Source organism: Amblyomma americanum, chromosome 3 (assembly GCF_052857255.1).
Source record: "Amblyomma americanum isolate KBUSLIRL-KWMA chromosome 3, ASM5285725v1, whole genome shotgun sequence".
Classification (NCBI taxonomy): Eukaryota; Metazoa; Arthropoda; class Arachnida; order Ixodida; family Ixodidae; genus Amblyomma; species Amblyomma americanum.
In genome coordinates, this window is record NC_135499.1 from 60872221 (window position 1) to 60894609 (window position 22389).

The following is a 22389-nucleotide window of genomic DNA, read 5'->3' on the forward strand; positions in this document are numbered from 1 at the left end:
GAATGAAGGCGGGTTTGTACGACGCGTTCGTAGAGTTTGCCTACGCAAGACGCTAAGGAAATTGGGCGTAATGAGTCCAGCATAGGAATGATGATAATGTCAGCGTGTCGCCAGTCCTGGGGCACTACTCCTTTAACCCATAGCTCATTGCAAAGGTCGTCCTTGAGAGCCTGAATATGATCCCAACTGAGATTACGAATGACGGCATTTGTTATCTTGTCTGCTCCGGGGCACTGTTTCGCTGCGAGGCGTGAACTGTCGCTCGGACCTCTGCCACTGTAATAGGGGCGTCCAGCTTAGGGCTGGGGTGGCCTGTGTAACGTAGCGTACAGGGAAGGATGAGAGTGTTGTCTACATTGCGCGTCCACAGAGCTTCCGTCAGCAGCTCATCCATGCCAGATAATTGATTAGCAATTCGTCGAAGCGTTCGGTTTGTAGCCGTTTTGGTTTTGTCGGGTTAAATCATAGTGCGAAGGATTGTGTATGTCTGGGCGGTGCTGAGGGTGCTCTTAAGGGATGAACAGAACTGGGCCCAATTTTGTCTGGCCAACTGCGTCGAGTATTCTTGGGCTTCCTCCGTGATAGAAGCTGTGCAAATTTTATGTTCTCGATTGAGACATTGACGTTTCCATCGTTTAATGAGTTTTTTGCTGTCTTGCATTAGCTGGACGAGATGGCGATTTACATCCGGTGCCGCTGCTATATCACGCTGGATCACTTGAATGTGAGTTGAGTGTGCTTCCCTCAAGTGCTGTGTCCATTCCCTGATGTTGGCAATCCCTCCTTCGGGGGCTGGGTTTTTACGGAAGTTGTCCCAATTTGTGATTTTGGCGTGTCCGAATATTCTCCTGAGCTTGTGCTTGGAGGTGGCTGTACTGAGGATATAGTGGTCACTGCCTAACGCCTCGCCTAGATGTGTCCAGGTAACCGTGTAGACATTCTTCGCAAAGAAGAGATCCGGTGTGGTGTCTCCACAAACGATGTTGCCTATGTGGGAGGATGTAGCGAAGTCTGTGGCCAGGTCGTGACCTTCCCTGTACGTTGCTTCTAAGAGTGAAGAACTTTTCGGGTGTCTTTGTCATAGCCCCAAGCCGTGTGAGGTGCGTTCATGTCCCCTACTTAACAAGCTGGTTGTTGCCCGCTTTCTTGGATCATGCATGAATGAGTTTGTCAAATTGGGCATGTCTTGCTCGAAGCGGGCTGTAGAGGTTGGCAATAAAGGGGCCGTTCTTGCCTCTCTTCAGATGGAGGATTTCCAATATTAGGTGGTCAATTTCGGTGATTGTGGTCGAGAGGGTTATTGAGTATACGACGTTGGCTATTTACATCGCAACTCGTGGATAGGCCGGATCGTATATTAGGTAGTATCCCCTCATAGAGAGAAGGTGAGCTTCAATCTCCTAGATGCAGATCACGTCTGGTGGTAGCGGGTGGTGCTGAATGAAAAGTTGTAGTCCGGAAGTTTTCTTGTGAAGAGAGCGACAGTTCCACTGGCAAATTTCCAGCTCTTGGCGTGTGTTGCGTGAGCTATTAGATGACGCTGCCATCGAGACTGCTTTCGGCGTCGCTGGCATCATTAGCGTTGTTGGTGCCTCTGTAGGGTTTGAAACGAGAGTTATTCGAGGGTTATCCGTGTGTGTGTTGGATGCAGGATGCCAGGGACAGGACTATAAAGCCAGGTCCGTCATCTCTTTGCTGGGCTTCAGCACCGCAAGAACGCAATCCACCTTCCATGACGGAGGAACGTTGCCAGTCTCCCGAAGTCGACTGAAGTTGTTCAGGAGAGCTTTCTTGTGTTCCGGAGGCAGGTTCCTCAGAATTTCGTTGGTGAGGCCGTCGGGACCTCTTTTACACCTGCGCCGCACACAGCTGAGCGCTGTTTGGAGCTCTCAAAGTGTGAACGAGGCGTCCATGACAGACGTAGAGGCAGCAGGGAAAGGACAGACGCTAAATCCAGAATTTCCACATACAAACGTATCTGCAAATTGCTCTGACAAGCAGGCAAGAGGTTTCTGCTTGCGTATTGCAAGAGCTTCGAAAGGCTTCTAAGGGCGAGATTCTCTGGCAAGACTGCCACTGACTCACCATACTGTCGTCATCGGTGAGAATATAGTCAAGCTAGTACTGAAGGAGACCCACTGCGACCTGTAGAGTTTGTTTGTGTGTCGTCGGATGGCAGAATTCAGCCTATTGAAGGCAGTCGTGATCGCTCTGTCGTCCTTTTCCCGCGTAAGTTGTCGCTCCGCCCTTCTGCGTGCTGCGCAAGGGTTCTTAAATTTTAAATCTGGGGCTGGAAAATGGTCAGGCAACTTGACTGCCAAAGTTGCTGCAATCTTACTAGAAATCATTTTTTCATTAACATCACCGGATACACAGAGAGTGTATCACCGGATACACTCTCTGTACTTGTCCCAGTTGATAACATGACAGATTCTACGCACACGGAAGACGGCAGCAAACACAAAAACCGGATAATGGTCACTTCTTCCCTTTCTCCTTCTTGCATACGGCTGCTGCCTCTGCTACACTACCGGAAACATATTGGTCACTTTACGGCGTGAAGAAAACAGGACATCAAATTTGTATTTTCTGCCAACTTTTCGCAGTCTGTGCGACACAGCGTGTACGTACTGGTTTGCGGCTATCTTTCTGCGGACATGTTCATCATTCTGCCTCGGAAAGTGTGCTGATCCGACTAGTTTTTAGCAATCATTATTTCGCACAATCTTGCGATCACCGTGTTTGGATACCCTGCTTCCCTCAGCCTGGCAATCTGATCATCCACGCTGGCCGCAACTTCATGTGGAGAAGAATTGCTTAAGGCTTTGCGAATACAAGGCATGGCGATGCCATTAATAACCAACTTCGAATGGCCAGACTGATACCTAAGCAGAGGCTTGACTGAATGGGGGGTACTTCCAGCAGATGTGACGCTGCCGGATAGATAATTCCAAATCTAGAAACCGTATTTTCGTTTTCTGATTCATGGTACAAGCGAGGGCATGACCATGCTTACCGAACGTGTCGTAAACAGCCTGTGTGCGACCTTCGCTCCTGCAAACATAAATTAATAATCAACAAAAAAGGTACATAAGTACAGCTGGCCACATCTTTAACTTGCGTGATTTTTGTATTAATAATTTCACCTTGTAAAAAAAGGCTTCCCTCGGCTAAACCGCCGGCTTATTGTAATTTGATGCACGTGGTAGCATTTGGTGGTCCGTTTCCTTTCCTTTTATGCTTGAGTGGAGTACTTGCCTGATTAAACCAAAATTGTTAGTAATCTGCATCGTCTGCGGCTACGAAGAGCCAAAACAAAGGCGATGCGTAGTGACAGTTCTGGTGGAGCAATCGCGCTTACTCTGGGTAAACGACTGGTCTAGCATGTGAAGCGAGGTGGTTTACCCATAGGAGAAAGCGAAATGAACCAGAACCATAGCTTCTTGTGCCGCTTGTTTTTGCTCTTCGTAGCTGCAAACGATGTGAATTTCTAATAATTTTGATCAACTCAGCCAATTGCTCCACTTAAAATTTTTTATGAAAAATAAACGGTTTTGTTTTACGGTTTATGGGAAATTTAGCGTCATAAAGCGACTCAGGCTATGAGGAACGTCGTAGTGAAGGGCTCCGGAAATTTCGGCCACCTGGTGTTCTTTAACGTGCACTAACATCGCACAGTACACCGGCATCTAGAATTTCGCCTCCATCGAAATTCGACTGCCGCGGCTGGGATCGTACCCGAGTTTGTTGGGTCAGCAGCCGAGAGAACCTTCTAACAAGGTGCAAATGGGGACGCAAAAACCACGCCAGTTAAAGATTTGGCCTGGTGTAATCTGATTAACTTATTTTTGCAAGGAGCGAAGGTTGCACACCGCGTGTTTCGAGCACGTGGCCTCGCATTGACCATGGAATCCACAAACCAAGGCAAGGTGCAGTTTCTAGATTTGGAATTATCTCTCCGGCCACGTCACATTTGCCGGAAGTACTCCCCTCGTCCGGTCAAACCGCTGCTTAGTTATCACTCTGGCCATTTAAAGTTGGTTAAAGATGGCATCGCCATGTCATGTATTCGCAAAGACTTAAGCAATTCTCTGCATCAAGTCGTGATGAGCGTGGATGATCAGATTGCCGGACTGAGGGAAGCAGGGTATCCCAACACGGGGATAACAAGACTGTGCGAACGAATGAATACAAGGACGAAGTCGGATCAGAGTCACGCTCCGAGGGAGAATGAGGAACAAATCCGTAGAAAGGTAGCCGTGATCCCGTACGCATGCGCCGCGTGGCACAGAATGCGAAAAGTTGGCAGAAAAGTTGGCTGATGATGATAATGATGATGACCACTATCGTTGGAACCTGTAACCTTAGAAACTGCAGAGCGATCTGTAGAGGAGGATTCTCGTCGTGGGATACAGAACACATTCTGTACAGATGTAATGTTGTCATCAACTATTTTTCCTACTGTGCTCGTTTTACCTGAAGTCCTTGGCTCTACTCTCGTTCGGCTTATGAACAACGGTACTGGAGGAGGCGCGCTTCTTCACTAGGCCTTACTATAAAATTTTCTTATCCTCTTCCCCCTCCGGAGAAAGAGCCCAGCGGCACCTAGGCGCGCATGTCCTACCTCCAGAAGGCGCATGGTGGCCACATGGCTGCTTGGAAATAACCCGCCGCGACGGATCAGTGGCTGTCACCATCGGCTGCTGAGCCCAAGGTGGCGGGATAGAATCTGCCCCTGCGGCTTCATTCAAATAGAAGGTGTGTTTTAATGGATGTAGATAGCACACGGAAGTGCGCGAACTGCAAGAACCTCAATAAGCTTTGCGATATAAATGCACATCAGAAAACATGAAGGTTTCCAAAGTACTGAGCAGTTTTTCACAACAACAATTCTGTTATCCCAGGCGCTCTTGTCCCATCTTAAACCCGACAAGCCACACTATACCTTGACAATTTCAGATTTAAATTCATATTGCTGATGTTTATTGCTTGTTGCATCCAACTCATGCGTCCGGTGCACACATGTGGATTGTGCTAAAAATGGAACAGGTTTCTTTGCTCTTCTATGGCAGCGTTTACTTTTTGTAGACAAATGATGCAGTTGTTTTCATTGTTATTTTGCTATAAGATTACTTTGTGATGTGGCTTCCATAGCTGATGTATTAAAATTAGAAATGCCCGTAAATCGCAAAGTCCATCATTCGTGAAAAAATTATTTTTAATACTGAAAAATTGTAAGGTACGCTTATGGAAATATTGAAGGTAATGGGGCATTCTTCTGATGCGTAGCATAGCAGAATCTTTTCACATTTCCATCGCTCGCATCGAGCAGTTCAAGACTGCCACAGAAATCCAATGCAGAACTCCCTTCACAACCGCAAAAACGTTAATAGGAAGATAGTGAAAGGCTTCCGAGTGGAGATCTGCGGGTATATTGATTGTTATATATAAATATCAAACTTATAATATATAAAATGGGTTCATAAAAGCTTTCTCGTTGAAAAATATTTCTGTCCAGAATTGCTGGGTATGCACGGAAGCTATAATTTCGTATTTTGTTCGTTTACTCCAACCTAACCGCTGTCCACAGAACAAAAATCGTTTTGGCGAAGTGATGACCGAATGCGCCGTAAAGAACACTCTTATGGCTCTGAACCGCTTCACGACGGTAAGTAAGCACTTGGCGGATACATTTCTTCATTCTATGCCAAGGGATGAAAGCTGCTCGAGAATTTTTAATTTATGGAGTTTAACGTCCCGAAGTGATCTGCGGGATGTGAGAGACGCTGTAGTGGTCGGATTCCTAATAATTTAGAACATCTGAGGTTATTTAACGTGCGCTGAGGTAGCACAGTACACGGGCGCCTTTCCCGTTTGGCCGCCGAAGAAACGCGGTCGCTAAAGTAGTTGAAAATCCGTGTCCTCCGGCTCAGTAGCTGAGCGTCCCAACAACTCAGCCACCACGGTGGGTGAAAGCTGCTCGATAACCGGGCAATGCGACAGATCGACAAGGCGTTGAACTTATCGCTCATTCATCTTAGAATACTGAAACGTTTGCGTCTTGTCTCATTTCACGATGTGGCTGCCAAGGCGAATATCTGCATTATTTTTCTGACTGATGACAGGATTTCTCTGACGGATTTCCTGAAGGCAGGACTTATGGGTTGCTGTGAGAACAGTGACCCAGCACCCGTCCACATCATGGGCAGCAATGAGGATCAAGCTTTGTTCACGCGAGGGGAGTACGTATCATTGCCTTGTGACCAGTGGACAACTGTACCACCAATAACCTCCCAAAATACTGCTGTCTACACTCTTGGGAACACCCTGACCAAAGCCGCACTTACTGGGCATATTCTTGCCAGGAACCACCATGCTTCTGACATTATAAAGCCACTGGGTCACACTCTCTGACCTCTGGAGCGTGCATTAGCTGCTTCTCGCAAACCGCAGAGTAAACTCCTCATGCCCAGCTTGTGCCTCGCACAGGGTACTTTATTTTTGCAGATTAAAATACTTATGTTTCTTTTATCGAAGAATACCGCAAGCTGATGGGTTCGGATGAAATTAACGAGATGTCTAGAATGAGAGTCTGTTGTGTCGTTAGTGCGTGTCCTCAAAGAAGAAATCACGATAGATAGCACAAGGGCCCCCACGTATGGGGGCACCCACGTTGTACGGAGCTCCCATGACTAGCCTTTTTTCGCACGTTCGCATCACATTCTGCCGCAGATGTAAAGGCAATGCGCTAATTCATAAGTGAAAAAAGTTTTTCTAGGTATTAACACCTTTGCGAGCAGTGAAGTACCTACATTTAGCTATCAAGAAATCAGAACTGCTTGTTGCGCGGCGCTGTAGACGCGCCTCTGACAGATTCGCTGTGTCTATCGTTTTGCGTGCTGCGTCATCGTGACTCCTACTCAGCGTTCTAACGCCACTAGCGGCAAATTCTAATGGCAGATTTCATAAGTCCTTGCAGGAAAACTCATGCTTCGAAGCTATGTTGTCGATCCAAAGATAATACTTCATTTCGCAAGTTCGCTGACAAGCGAACTAGACTTCTCAGGTTGGCTCGACTACTTGTGAGAACAGCGCATTTCTAAAATCCATCGCCTTCAGCTCGTAGCCTTTACTGGGGTGTTTTGTATGCATCCTTATACACGTCATCAGATGTTCAGATAGTACAACGACCGCACATCCGTACTGATGCCTGAACTGTCTCGTTTCTCATGGGGCGGCCTTGATCCAGCTCTTGGCTGTGGGATCGAATAACGGTCGAGGACGCGCGTGCGATGTGCGATGGCAACGCACGTCAAAGCCCTTTTCTAGAGAATTTCTCATAACCCCTTCCCCCCTCCCCCCCACCCAAACCGCAAATACCGTGTCATTGTTTGGTTTGGCCACAATGAACAAGAGAGGCCATGAGCTTTTGTGACGCAGAAAAGACAAAATGCACATTATACTTATTCGACACAGACACAGGACGCAGACAAGAAAGAGACACCACATGCGCACATTTGCGCATGTTGTGTCTCTTTCTTGTCTGTGTCCTGATTTGCGCAGCCGTTCATTTCATCATGTACCAACTCGCCCCTCGGGCCGTTATTCTGGAGGACCACCTTGCATGCCTTTCTTACCAGTTGATATCGTTGCCTAAAACGTGTATGCTTTTACTGCTAGAGTTTACGTGAGCAAAGGTGAGTCCTCTCTAATGGTATCTGTGTAAGAATTCAACTGCTTTCATTATGCTAGCACACGTCAAGGCAGGCTTACTGTTTGCTAATACAAGAAAGTCTTAAACTTATCTCAAAATTCTCAGAATCTGTCTATAGTCAAGACCTCTTCGAAAGTCACCACCACTGAACTATCAAAGGCAACCTCATCCCCTTACCAGACATTACACCAGCTCTACTGCCGTTTCATTCAACACCGGCGAGCACTTTCAAAGCAGAAGGGTTTGAATTGCTTCATGTAATGCCCATCTAATGCGATAGGTTTATTGTATCTTCGGCGGCAAGCTTGAAGCACTGCGCTGAGCCTATTGTTTCTCCGATAAGTATTTTAGACAAACGATATTCGAGCTTAAAGGGGCTGTGAAGGGGGCTCTGAAGGGGGGAATAAAGTTGCGGCATGCCTGTGATATTGAAGCACGCCGCTTCACGAATAGTGTCCAGCAAGGATTTTTTAAATGCGCTTTATAGAAGCTATGTTATCTGTAGTTAAAATATGAATTTCAGCGTCTTCGCGCCTTTCCCTCTCCTCTCGTCACTTTTTGCACGCTGGAAGGTAGGCGCTCCTTCGCCGACCCGCCTCTGGGAGCGGAGCTTCCCGACCCGCCGGAGCTAAGCGGTTGATTGGCCGCGGCCACGGTAGCTGCCTGACGTCTGAAAGAATCTAACCAATGGCCACCTCTCACCTTCTATACGCAGATGCGGGGGACGGATGAGGGTGCGAGCATGAAAAAGTCGCCGGTAAGGGCTCGCCAACTTTGACGCGTGATTGTGGGTCGTCTGCTGCGTGTAGAAGAATATTACTTGGCTCTCGTTTTCATGGCCACACAGTGCAGTGATTAAGTTAGTTAATGTGCTCTCCTCGGAAGGAGTTTCACAGCCCCTTTAAGGATGTCTGCGACGAAAGGGACAGTCTGCCGGCCTGGTTGTTAGTGTTTTGTTCTGTTCCCGTGCCGTCCTTTTACTCGTGCAAATCACGAAGAGGCTTTTACAGAGAAGTGCACCGTCTGTGTGCAGTGGGTTCTAATATGCCGGTAGTTGCGCAGGACAATAACAAATCCTGACATGCTTGTAAACGCCTCTTTGTGTCGCTGTATATAAAATATAATAATGAAAGCTTTTCAGTGTCGCAGTATAGCTCTCCAGTCATTTTCGTTCAGGACAATAAGGTTGAAACCTTTCTTGTAAAATTATGTGTTTACTTCCTGTTTTAAATATTGTGTTTTACATGGAATGCGCAGGGAGTTGCGAGGAGCTCTTTTTCAAATGTGTTCAGCTTGTCGAGCATAGCTTGCATCAGCCGGTATGGTGGAACGCGCTGGCAACCTTTTCGTTCCTGGTTTTGCTACGCAGAAGTTCGCCATTTTTATACACATTAGAAAAATTGGAAATGGCGGTAGCATGAACGCATGTTGTTCCTTCGGAAAAAAAAATCTGTGAAAGCGTACTCCGCTTCTTGTTTACAACCTGTGCGCACAATGAGCGATCGATGATCATTTCAAAGATGGGAGTAGTTAATAAAACAATGGGCACGTGAAAAGACTGAAAAGAACACATCTGCAAACTATATGAAAAAAAAAACTTGTCCGCCCAGTTCCTTTGATTTAATCTATTTGTTCCTAAGCAGTGGGAGAAAGGCGCGTAAAGCAGTGTAGGGGTGTTGTACTGAAACTATTGCTTCCCTTCAACGCTGGTCATTTCTTAGCTTGCGCCTGTCCGAGTGGGTGACATTATTGACAGAGCAGGTCTTGGTCCAAGAAAAGCAGATAAATGGGTCGAAAAAGATAAGTGGAACAAAACTGATGTGATTGTTCCTATAGATAGCAAAGCGCCATCTAAACATATACATGTAATGCAATCATGCACAAAATTTTGCCAATACGCATTCGACCTTCAACTGTGAACTAATTAAGGCATACTTAACTCAGGGTGCTTGCCAGCGTTGCAACAATAGGACCTGTATCCGTCTTGGCAAAGAGTTCATCATTGGCAGGCTTTCAGTCATCCCTCCGGGAAGTGTGTGAAGTGGGAATGCTGTTAGGATGGGGAGACTGAATCTTGTCCAGGCATAATAGCTGCTAAAGCTGATTAACCGGCTGATCTGCAAAACTGAAAATAAAAATCGCCAGCCCAGAAGAAATGAATCAGGGGGTGTGGAGTGAGGAAAGATAGCGAGCGTGAAATTTAAAGGCTGTGCGTTCGGCTGCGACTGGTGGTTTGGTATGACTGGCTGCGTTCACCTGAAAAGCTCAGATACACATTTAGTGAGCATGGAGAAACGAAATACCTGAAAAATAAAAATAAAGGACAAAGAAAGCATGTGGGGCGAGTTCAGAGAAAACATGAAAGGAAGAGGGGATGGAAAGGTGGTTGGGAAGCCAAGTGTTCCTGAGAAATGATGGTAAGAACAACAGGGCACAAGCTAAAGTTAAATTTAACAAAGAGAGAGAGAGAAATGTCATTGAGGGCGTAAAGGACGGGTCGGGATGGAAGGGTAGGGTGAGTGAGTGAGTAAACATTTATTGAAAAGAATAGTGGCTGGAGCGCATATCAGTGGGCCTACACGCCTGGGCTGCGAAGGTTTCTGCCGACCTTCTAGCGATGAGACGGAGCGCTGCCTGGTTGTCGAGGCGTGCGCCGCTCACCTTCACCTCCTACAGCTCCAGGGCTTCTTCGTTTCTTTCACCCTACCCTTTGGTGCTCTCTTCTTGAAATGTCACCACTTGGCACTGCGCACTCGCGCGCTACTGGAAGACGTCAACGTCACCCACACTACATGGGCATACCACGCCGATACGGCTAAAGGGCTTGGCCTACAGGGGGCGCAGTAAATGCACTGGGACTAAATCTTCTGACCGACTTCACCTCATCCACCCACCTGCGCAACAGCATATCCCGTGATACCTGCCCCGATCTCACTTTCACCCGGAACATTCCACGACGCGCCTGGACCAACCTAGGGGAGGCCCTAGGAAGCGAACATTTCAACCTATCGATCATTATCTATGCCCATCAACACTGAAAACCAATGGGCACCATCCGCATCACGGACTGGAAGAAATTCCGGGTGAGAGCACCCCAATCATCAACCATACCAGGCAGCATAATGGACCCAAAACTTATTTGATCATCACTCCAAATACACCCGCCGCCTGCAACGCACTGAAGAATACCCGTCAGCTGACAACCACCTCCTATACCTCTGGAAGGCACGGCATGGCCTCCTGCGTTTATAACAACAAGAAAATCACAATCGAATACTTAAGCGCCGCATCGCAAACCTCAGAGCGAGCCCAAGAATATGCCTCTCAGCCATCCACAGAAAATTGGGTCCAGGGGCCTACTCAACCCGGACACCACCAAAGCCGCCACCCATAGCACCCTGCAGACCATAGCCCACACCTATAAGCGTTCCGAACAAGCCCTGCTCGACGAGCTTCGCACAGAATACTTAGTTGCCTACCACCCGCCCCTAGCCACTGCTCCATATACCGGCTTCTCCGCCGAACCAAACACCAATGAGGCGGTGTATGCCGCTGTGCGGTAGGCCACCAGGTCTAGCGTCCCGGGAGCGGTGGAAATTAGAAATGCTACCATACGTAAGCTCTGCAGCGAAAACATTCATGCCCTCACGACATTCCTACATAACCAACTATGGATCCCTGGTAACCTTCCTCCAGAGTGGAAATACGCGGAGATCATCCTCAATTTAAAGCCCAACAAACCTCCCTCTATTAAGGCACTCCGCCCCATCTCTCTCACGCCTTGCCTCGGCAAGGTCTATGAACGGGTCATTCATTGCCGTCTCCAAAGCTCTATTGAGACTAAGAATCTCCCCCGTGCATACTCGGTTTCCACCCCGGACTTTCTGCCCAAGACGCCTTTCTCCTCCTACAAAACGATGTACTCACGGGCATCCAATCTAGAGGCGAACACCTTCTCCTCACCCGGACATCAAGGGGGCATTTGACAAAGGTCCGTGTCGCTTAAAAAGCGTGAGAGCGCTCTTAAAAACTGTACAGGCAACGCGAGCGCTCTCACGCTTTTTAAGCCACAAGGACCTTGCCTCGCGTTGGTGATGTTAGGAAGTGTGCCTTGTGTTTTTTAATTTTTATGTATTTTTCATCTGCCTCCTTCAATTATATTCATCCCTCATCGTGAATCTCTTTTTTCTCCTCTTCCCGTTTCCCAGTGTAGAGTAGCAGGCCAGAGATTTATTTTTCAGGCCAACGTCTCTGCCTTTTACGTCAATAAACCCTCTCTCTCTCTCGCCCACACACTCATCCTCAATGGTCTCAATCATATCAACTGCGGCATACGCATCTAGCAGCACATAACCGCCTTCCTTTACAACCGCAGCGCCACAATCGGCATGGGCACCATACGATCCCAACATTCTACACATATAATAAAGCCCCCCCAAATAGCTGTCCCCTTCCTTCTCCTTTTTAATATCAATATGGCTCCCTTGGCCTACTAACTAACTCCTCAAGAAAACATCGGCTACACCATGTATGTAAGCGATGTTATCTTATGGTGTACTCTGAACTTCCTCGCGGCCTCGGACGAGGCTGTTCATAAAGCTATCCTAGCCGTCGAGGATTTCGTCATCAGCAGCGGCATGCTATGTGCCCCGGAAAAAAATACTGAATCAATATTCGACTACATGGACCCCGCTACAGGTCGCCTGGCCCAGTATGCTTCCGAATCCATGGCCGTCTCATTGAGCAACGCCCGCTTATCCCAGTCCTCGGCCTCTGTGTTCAACAAGACAGCAAACGCACCCACACCCTGGAGACCCTCCGCACCTCGGTACTCAACATCAGTCGCATGACCCGCCGCATAGCGGGGTACAGAAAAGGCAAGCGCGAAGAGGCCATTCTCCGACTCGTCAAGGCCCTTGTTATCAGTCGCATTCAGTACAGCCTTCCCTACCTCCACCTCACCAAGACCAGCCAATAAAAGTCTGGGTCCTAATGTGTGCACTTCTAGACCGCTTTAAAACTCCCCATTTGCACGTCAGCATCTCGACTTGTGACTATGGGCATCCACAACACCATCGGTGAAATCTGAGATGCGGTCGTCTCCGCCAACGGACGCGCTTACTCACTACCTCCGCGGAACGAGCCATCCCCCAACACACCAAGAATACCCGAGCAAACCGAAAACTCGCGCTCACAGGAATACTAACCTCCCTATCCGCACCCACATTTACCCAAGCCGTATCCCCAGAGACATGCACCATGAACTCGAGAAGGCCAGGAGACGGGCCCGACTCCGCGTCTGCGAAAACAGTACGGGCACGATTCTACCGCTGTCTACGTTTACATCGCCTTCTGTGCGCACACACAGACATTCGGCTGTGTTGCCGTAGACAGCACCAACACTCCACTTCTGGTAATCCCTGTCCGAGAGCCAGACTCGACAGCCGCTGAAGCGATTGCCCTCGCCATAAGAGTGAGTGACAGCCACTCCAACAGCTCTCACATATTTACAGACTGAAGTCGCCTCTGAAGTGCCCCTCGACAGGCGCTACTCATCCCGGGATACACGTTCAAGCAAGACCACGTGATCACCTGGGTCACCGACCACAAGGCCGTTGAGGGCAACGTCACCGAGTGGGGCTACCCCCTTTTGCCCTATACCCCAATCCTCCCACGTCGCCACCCGACTATATACCCAACGTCCTAATAGACCCCTCTCCCTCATCCCTCCCTCTCCTCTGAAGACTCCTGCCTCCTACAGGATCTTCAAACATATATCCAAACCTACGATATTTACGTCACCTACACCCAACACTTCACGAAGACAAATGTCCATGGTACGGCGGCACCCCAAGCCTAACACGTATCACATGAACATGGCCCCAAAAACCCCATTATCCAAAGCTGCGTAATGCGACCCTGGACCTTTGGGAGGTTAAGCTGACCAGCGCTGCTTCTCATCGCCCGAAGGTCAGCAGAAGCCCCCGGACCCCTGGACTGAAGGCCCAACCACATGCGCTCCAGCCACCATCCTCTTCAATAAACGTTTACTCACTCACTCACTCACCCTACCCTCCCGCCACGACCCGTCCTTTAACCCCTCAATAACAATTTTTTCTTTGTTAAAATTCACTTTAGTTTTTTTGATCCGGAGTTCCCGGGTTCGAACCCGACCGCGGCGGCTGAGTTTTTATGGAGGAAAAACGCTAAGGCGCCCGTTTGCTGTGCGATGTCAGTCCACGTTAAAGATCCCCAGGTGGTCGAAATTATTCCGGAGCCCTCCACTACGGCACCTCTTCTTCCTTTCTTCTTTCACTCCCTCCTTTATACCTTCCCTTACGGCGCGGTTCAGGTGTCCAACGATATATGAGACAGATACTGCGCCATTTCCTTTCCCCCAAAACCAATTTTTATTATTATTTTGCCGTGCTTCTCTTGCCATGTTTTCTCAGGAATACCTGGCTTCTGCATTTGTTTCCACACCTCCTTCCTTTCACTCTTTCTCTTGACACGCCTCCACGTTTTCTTTTTTTCTTTTTAATTTCATAATAATAATAATTGGTTTTGGGGGGAAAGGAAATGGCACAGTATCTGTCTCATATATCGTTGCACACCTGAACCGCGCCGTAAGGGAAGGTATAAAGGAGGGAGTGAAAGAAGAAAGGAAGAAGTGGTGTCGTAATGGAGGGCTCCGGAATAATTTCGACCACCTGGGGATCTTTAACGTGCACTGACATCGCACAGCAAACGGGCGCCTTAGCCTTTTTCCTCCATAAAAACGCAGCCGCCGCGGTCGGGTTCGAACCCGGGAACTCCGGATCAGTAGTTGGCGCCCTAACAGTCCGCCGTAAAATTTTGCGCATATGTCTGTTCCACAAGATCTACGATTTTAACCCTCGTTTCAGATATTCACTACTTGCGCCACCGTCGTAAATTTTATTTATTTATTTAAGTACCCTCATGACCAGAAGGCATTAAAGAGGGGAGTGTGGAAGACACACATTAAGTAAGATACAGTGCAGCTGGAAAACAAATTCAAAAAATTATTTTCGGGTATTACTGCTATGCTAATTAATAATAATAATATTAAGTGGTTTTTTGGGGAAAGGAAATGGCGCAGTATCTGTCTCATATATCGTTGGACACCTGAACCGCGCCGTAAGGGAAGGGATAAATGAGGGAGTGAAAGAAGAAAGGAAGAAGACGTGCCGTAGTGGAGGTCTCCGGTATTATTTAGACCACCTGGGGATCTTTAACGTGCACTGTCATCGCACAGCACACGGGCGCCTTAGCGTTTTTCCTCCATAAAAACGCAGCCGCCGCGATCGGGTTCGAACCCGGGAACTCCGGATCAGTAGTCAAGCGCCCTATCCACTGAGCCACCGCGGCGGGTGATATGCTAATTTCTTATGTGAGTTTTTCAGGTCAACGCAGCCAGTTATACCAAGCCGCCTGTCGCAGCTGAACACACAGCCATTCAAGCGCACGCTCGCTCTCTGTCCACGCTCCGCACCCCCGGGTGCCTTTCTGCTGAGCTGGCATTTTCTTTTCACAGTTTTGCAGGTAAACTGGTTACTCAGCTCTGGCAGCCATCATGCCTGGCCAAGATTCACCTTTCCATCCTAACACCATTCCCACTTAACAACCTCCTCCCCCTCATGGGACCTTCGTCCGTGCATGGTACGGGTGCAGGCGGTTCTTCCGCAGTACCCGCCACACTGATGACTTGGAAACTCCGGTACCGTGGCTCACGCTCCGGAGGCTTGCTTGGGGATCCAAAGCGAATAGCGAACAATGTTTGTCTCAACATCCTCACCAAAAACGGGTGCTCTGCGCCGCGTGGACGGAAAGCTGCCCGTCCGTCGCAGCGTCTGGAAGGTACGCAGGATCGTTATTGGACTTGGCCGTCTGCCTGGGTGCCATTGTTGCATAAGGTCTGCAGCGCGCCTTCGGTTCCCATGAGATGCTCCTAGAGCCAGAACCATGTCTGCTTTCTCTTCATTTGTAAACGGCATATCTTAAACGCTGGAAATCACTACACCAAAGCTTCCATCTCGCTTGTGACAGGCATCACAAAAGCACAGTACAAAGTTTGCCTGACCACTGCTTCCAGCATTCAAGATCCTCTTTAGGAAGCGACAACACTGCCGCCAACAACTCCTGACGAAAATGTATGCCTTGAATTTCTCTTTTACTTCTCAGTTACAAAGCAAACTCGCCATCCTATTATCTTGTGAGATTGGGAATATTTCGTTATCGCAAAAGCGCAGTGCGCTCGCTGCAACTTGCATCGTCACGTGTGTCAACTGGCTGACGCGGACGACAAAACCACCGCCAACACGTCGGCCTGCCGCTGCTGCGGGGCTGTCGAGTTAAGGCAGCAGCTGATTTCGTTTGCTCAAACCACGCTTGAGAGCAGCACGATCGTGGCTCGCGAATGTCGTAGTCACGTGGTTTTTTTTTGCATTTCGCGGGCTTTCTTTGCAGGCGGGAAAAAAAGACAGACGTGAGTGTATCCTTATCGTAAATGATGGAATGGGGGTTTCTGAAGGAGCTCTACAACTTTCCATATACAATGTGTTGCCTAAAGTCAATATTTATTAATCTTGATAATTGAAATAATCATGATATTAATTAATTGCGAAACAAAAAAATTGCCTGTGGTGCGCAAGATGGCTGTCATTAATATGCATCTGGTTTCACTCGGCTGTCTCTAATAATTCATTTTTAACCCTTGGTTCTTGTTAGCTGGGACATCCGGTATATATATTCCGACAACAAGCTCCACCCATCCGGGGACAGTTGTGTACCGAATTTGGTAGGCAAAGAAAACGCTATCGGTTGTGGTATAGAAATAAACCCACAATTAAATATTGGTAAACATTGTCAGGGCACCTTAGACTCTAATCAGCCTAATGATCACGCAGGCTTTCGTAAAGGATATTCAACAATAGATCATATTCACACTATCAATCACCTGATAGAGAAATGCGCACAATACAACCAACCCCTATATATAGCCTTCATTGATTACGAGAAAGCATTAGACTCAGTGGAAACCTCAGCTGTGATACAGGCATAGCGGAATTAGGGCGTAGATGAGCCTTATGTGAAAATACTGGAAGATATCTATAGCAACTGCACGGCTACCATAGTCCTCCATAAATTCAGCAATAAAATTACAAGAAGGAAGGGCGTCAGGCAGGGAGATACGATGTCGCCAATGCTATTCACTGCCCCTTTACAGGAGGTATTGCGAGGCCTGAATTGAAAACAGTCGGGGATAAGAGTTAATGGAGAATACCTAAATAATCTGCGATTCGCTGATGACATTGCCTTGCTGAGTCACTCACGAGATGAACTGCAAAGCATGATCAATGATTTAGACAGGCAGAGCAAAACGGTGGGTCTAAACATTAACATGCAGAAAACGAAAGTAATGTTCAACAGCCTAGTAAGAGAAGAGCAGTTCACAATTGGAAGCGTGGTGCTGTAAGTGGTAAAGGAATTTGTCTACTGAAGGCAGGTAGTGACAGCTGATCCGGATCATGAGAAGGAAAAAACTAGAAGGATAAGAATGCGGTGGAGCGCATATGGCAGGTTCTCTCAGATAATGAATAGCAGTTTACCAATATTTCTCAAGAGAAATGTGCACAACAGCTGTATATTACCGGTACTAACCTACGGGGAAGAAACGTGGAGGCTAACGAAAAGGGTTCAGCTTAAGTTAAGGACAACGCAGGGAGCCATTGAAAGACAAATAATAGGTGTAACGTTAAGAGACCGGAAGCGAGCAGAGTGGGTGAGGGAACAAACACGGGTTAGTGACATCCTAGTGGAAATCAAGAGGAAGAAATGGGCTTGGGCAGGGCATGTAATGCGAAGGCAAGACAACCGCTAGTCCTCAAGGGTAACGGAGTGTATTCCAAGAGAAGGCAAGCGTAGCAGGGGGCGGCAGAAAGCTAGGTGGGCGGATGAGATTAAGAAGTTTGGAGGCATAGGGGGGGCGCAGCTGGCAAAGTAGAGGGTTAATTGGAGACATTTGGGAGTGGCCTTTGCCCTGCAGTGGGTGAAGTCAGGATGATAATTATGATGATAGTGAAACATTGTATACATGCAATTACTAATTGAAGCGTTACCATAGCGCACCGCAAGCAGAACTCTCGGCCCAACTTCACCCCCCCCCCCCCCCCCCCAAGGTAAGAAAATTCTGTTTAGGACGTACCTTGAGGGTGTGTAACTCGACAACGGGTAGACGTGCATGGCATTTCTCTGGTGGATGGCGCTAGGCGTCGATCGCTCCTCTAGGTGCAAAATTGTTACCTTTCCGAACCGCTCAGGGTTTTCTTCACTGGCCCCGCTGGAAGCGGAAAGACTATCGTTTTGCGCATGGCCATTAAAGCTAACGCTCATTACTTCAACGTCTTCCAGATGGTGGCGGGCTTTTTTTTATAACTGTTATCGTGCTGTTAAATGTGAAGATACCAGCTTTCCTTAGCGAAAAAAGGCTGTGCTAAAAATGAATTTCGAACATATTGTATTAATTTCATATTAAATATGTATTTTTTTGTCCTTATGCTTAAATTCCAATACGAATGCTTTCTAAGTATGCTAACATTAACATTTTGAAAATTCTTACAAAGATGTCAAAAATAACACTTTTCCCCCTTAGTATATTTATTATGCATTAAACATTTACTAATATACCGGGTGTCCCAGCTAACTTGAGCCAAGGGTTAAAATAAATTATTACAGGCACGCGAGCGAAACCAGTTACATATTGGTGACAGCCATCTTGCGCACCACAGGTAATTTTTTGTTTCGCATTTAATTAATAATTTAATTTAGTTTAATTACCTAAATTAATAAATATTGACTTTAGACAAAAAATTACATTTGAAGAGTTGTCGAGCACCTTCAGAGACCCCCATTCCATCATTTAATATAAGAAAACCCTCACGTGGGTCTTTTTTTCACAGCTCTAAAGCCGCGAAATACAAAACAAACAACGTGACACGCACTTTCGCGCCACGATCGTGCTGCTCTTAAGCGTGGTTTGAGCAAACGAAATCACCTGCAGCCTTGACTCAACGGCGTCGCACCAGCGGCAGGCCGATATGTTGAGTGGTTTCTCGTCTGCGTCAGCCAGTGACACGCATGACGGTGCGAGTTGCCGCCGCCAACATATCGGCCTGCCGCTGGGCCGGAACCGTCTAGTCAGCGCTCAGTCACCCTCGATTTCTGCTTACGCCGCACATTCCGATGGATTTTCGTTATCGCGGACGTGCGGTTTGCGATCCTCGGAGCGGACTTTCTCGCCACTTTTGGCCTGGCTGTCGACCTTCGATCTCATCGACTGGTGGACCACAGGACTCACTTGTCTGTGAACGGCTTCCTCGTCCCGGTGGCCACCTCCATCCTCCAAGCCGCTCCGCAGCTGCCGTCGTCCGCCTTTGCTGCGGTTCTGGCCGATATTCCTGCCATCACGTGGCCCAGCAACCTTGAGCTTCAGCTTCCCGTCCGTCACACCGTCACGCACCATATAGTCACTACGGGCCCACCGTGCACTGCCGACCACGCCGCCTTACTGGCGACCGCCTCGTCACTGACCGCTGCGAATTCGACCATATGCTGCAATTGGGCATCATTCGGCCGTCGTCAAGCAGTTGGTCTTCAGCGCTGCGTATGGCGCTGGAACGTGACCCTGGCGATTGGCGCCCCTGCAGCGACTATCGTGCCCTCAACGCCCGCACTGTTCCGGATCGATGTCATCTCCCTCGTATTGATGACTTTCCGGCCGACCTGCATGGCATGACCATATTTTACAAGATTGACCTGGTGAAGGCCTAACATCAGATCCCGGTGGAGCCTGCAGACATCCCTAAGACTGCACTTGTAACACCGTTTGGCCTCTTCGAGTACGTCCGTATGCCCTTTGGTCTGCGAAACGCTGCTCAGACATTCCAACGCTTCATCAACGAGGTCACTTGCGGCCTGCGTTTTGTGTTCGCGTATCTCGATGATGTGCTGGCTGCCAGTTCCTCGCCAGAAGAACACGCTGAACACCTGCGCCTGCTCTTTTCACGCCTCGATGAGCACGGTCTCGTCATCAATCCGGCCAAGGGACTTGCCCCAGTTCAATTCGCTGGTGTTTTTAATCAATGTCGAACACTGTAGGATGGTATTGCTTGAGGATTGTACGCATGTATCTAGAGCTCACAGCGTCATATTACATACATCTTGGAATTCCACAGCACATTCGTTGAATTCTACCGTAGTTTGCGAAAAGAAAAACACGTAAAGCTACTGACGACAAACAAAATTACGGGCGCTTACTACAAGGTAACAGCGCGTGACTAGCGCATGCTGTTTCGGAAAACAATTAAGCAGATGATGACGCAGTGTTTAAGGAGTTTAGTAATTGATGTTTTGCTGATAGATGGGGCTCATGGCGATCTATTAGAGGGTGCGAATGCGTGGCGTTACGTTTGGGCTCAGCATTTATTCGCTCTGTACCAACTCCCAATATTGCTTCCGTTTTGTGCAGGCAATGGAATTCATGCGCTTGGACCTAATCTCTTTTGAACGACACTGCCTGCTGAACTCTATAGCTCCACATTCTTTATGGCATTGCGTTTACACGTATTTTTAGCACCTGGTGCATTTGTACGTTGGACTTAACAAAATTATTGCTTTTATACCGATCTGTAGTTTCATATTATTTCATTGCATACCTTTCGCAATATCAATAATTTTCTTTTAACTTGTGCGCACCATTTTTAATGCTATGGTAAAGACTACATTCTCATATGACTGCGGAGTACTGAAGCTCCAAATTGACCAGGCCAAAGTAACAGTAACTAGGACCACGTAATATTTTTCATTAGGTCGAGAACCTGGGCACACGGTCGCTTTTACATAAATCATTATGCTCACTCAAGTCGCACTGAACCACCTAACTGAAGGCGTTTTTTTCATGAAATTACGTCTATGACAGCCATTAATACTGCAGCCATATCAGCTACGCACTCTAAAGGCTAATTTAGGTCACTCTACATTATTTTCCAGAACTTCACGGAGAAAGACTTGCAGGGTGCTGCAGGGTTCCTGATTGACGGAAGGGTATGAACTACATCATTTGGGTTTTAAAAAAAAATTTGAAATCAAGCGCACAAACCACATCGCATGTTAGTAAATTATATTGAAGCATTCAAGGTTTTGGAAGCGCAAAATACTGTTAACAATTATGACCCTGCAGCCTTCAGATTTAGGAGTATTGAAATCATTCATAAGACGGCAAAAGTTATTTTTATTAAACCTAATACTTGTTGTAGGAATTTTCGTGCTTACAATGCGGTGATGTTTTTGGGAGCTACATTTTTAAAACTTTGCTGCTTTCTTACAGAAATGCCTCATTCAGTTCAACCTGATACCACAAGAAATAGACGTGGCCCTCCAGTGCATACGTTGGCTCCGGTCTGCAGTTTTTTGACGTCAGCAGTCGCATCAGCATCAGTGGCCATTTAGTAAATGACAGAATGCATTATAAAGATCAGTAGAGACAGTTGTGTTCGTTAGTGGACGTCGCTCGCATAGGTTCTTTGAAATTTTGTCATGCAAGTTGTGGCGAAACTCTTTCGCTTGATAAGTTTGGTTTCGCGTCGGGCTCCCTCACAGGGTATGCTCCACGAATTTTACATCGTTACGAACTCACTCGTTCCCGCATAGATGCCATGACTAGTTCCTCTACTGATTGGCATTTATGATGTCAGCTTAAGTGGCCGAGCTTTAGCAGCACGCATTCTTTCCCCAAAGGCAGAAGATAAACTGTCATTGGCAACAATGTTTAGCATCCAAATTTTTTTTTCAGATGTGCCTGCCATGAAACCAAAAAGGTGAATGTAAAAGCATTTAATACTATGAACTACAGCCATAGCCTACGCATGGCATTAATAGCTTGTATACAGGGTGTTAAAAGTTACTTTCGGGATCTAAAAAAATAAAAAGAGCGCTACAAAAAACATTGTGTACCTTGGATATTCGGCCAGGCGGACGCAAGCTGTGATGATGAATGTCATCGTAATATCAGTAATTAACTAAACACAACAAAATAACTTTTTATTTACTGCAGTTAGCATTCATGTTTGTGTTGAAAACTTAGAGAGCGGCATTTGAAGCCGCCGCGATGGCTGAGTGGTTATGGCGCTCGGCTGCTGGCCCGAAAGACGCGGGTTCGATCCCGGCCGCGGCGGTCGAATTTCGATGGAGGCGAAATTCTAGAGGCCTGTGTACTGTGCGATGTCAGTGCACGTTAAAGAACCCCAGGTGGTCGAAATTTCTGGAGCCCTTCACTACGGCGTCTCTCATAGCCTGAGTCGCTGTGGGACGTTAAACCCCGTTAAACCAAACTAAACCAAACCAGAGTGGCATTTGAGGATTATTCTATTTTTACAATGTTAGTAACGCGCCTTTGTCCTGAGATATGCGTGCCTTAAACTTCAGCCGAATCTTTCCAATCACGCATGCGAGACTGCTGCACTTGGCATGAAGCTCCTCCATGATGTGACGCTGCGCTCGACTGCATGCGAAGTCTAAAGCGGCATCACGTCTTACCACCCACTCTAATAGCAATGGCTTAAAGAAGCAGTGCTCGCCTCAGCTCGCCCGCACAGTCA

At 47.6% G+C, this 22389-nt stretch overlaps 1 protein-coding gene across 1 annotated transcript; it reads left to right on the forward strand.

Annotated features, from left to right (window-relative positions):
* Positions 1-5614: 5614 nt before the first annotated feature.
* On the forward strand, positions 5615-21206 carry LOC144123759 (uncharacterized). Its single transcript, XM_077656520.1, has 3 exons — positions 5615-5668; positions 20783-20836; positions 21120-21206. Exons 1-3 carry the CDS (start codon positions 5615-5617, stop codon positions 21204-21206), a joined length of 195 nt encoding a protein of 64 aa, XP_077512646.1.
* The last annotated feature ends 1183 nt before the right edge of the window (positions 21207-22389 follow it).

Excerpts from the sequence above, each read along its gene's own strand:
- LOC144123759 (XM_077656520.1), top strand. The coding sequence starts at position 5,615 with ATGACCGAATGCGCCGTAAAGAACACTCTTATGGCTCTGAACCGCTTC. Across the intron at positions 5,669-20,782 it reads CTCTGAACCGCTTCACGACG|AACTTCACGGAGAAAGACTT; the intron begins GTAAGTAAGCAC and ends ATTATTTTCCAG. Across the intron at positions 20,837-21,119 it reads GGTTCCTGATTGACGGAAGG|AAATGCCTCATTCAGTTCAA; the intron begins GTATGAACTACA and ends GCTTTCTTACAG.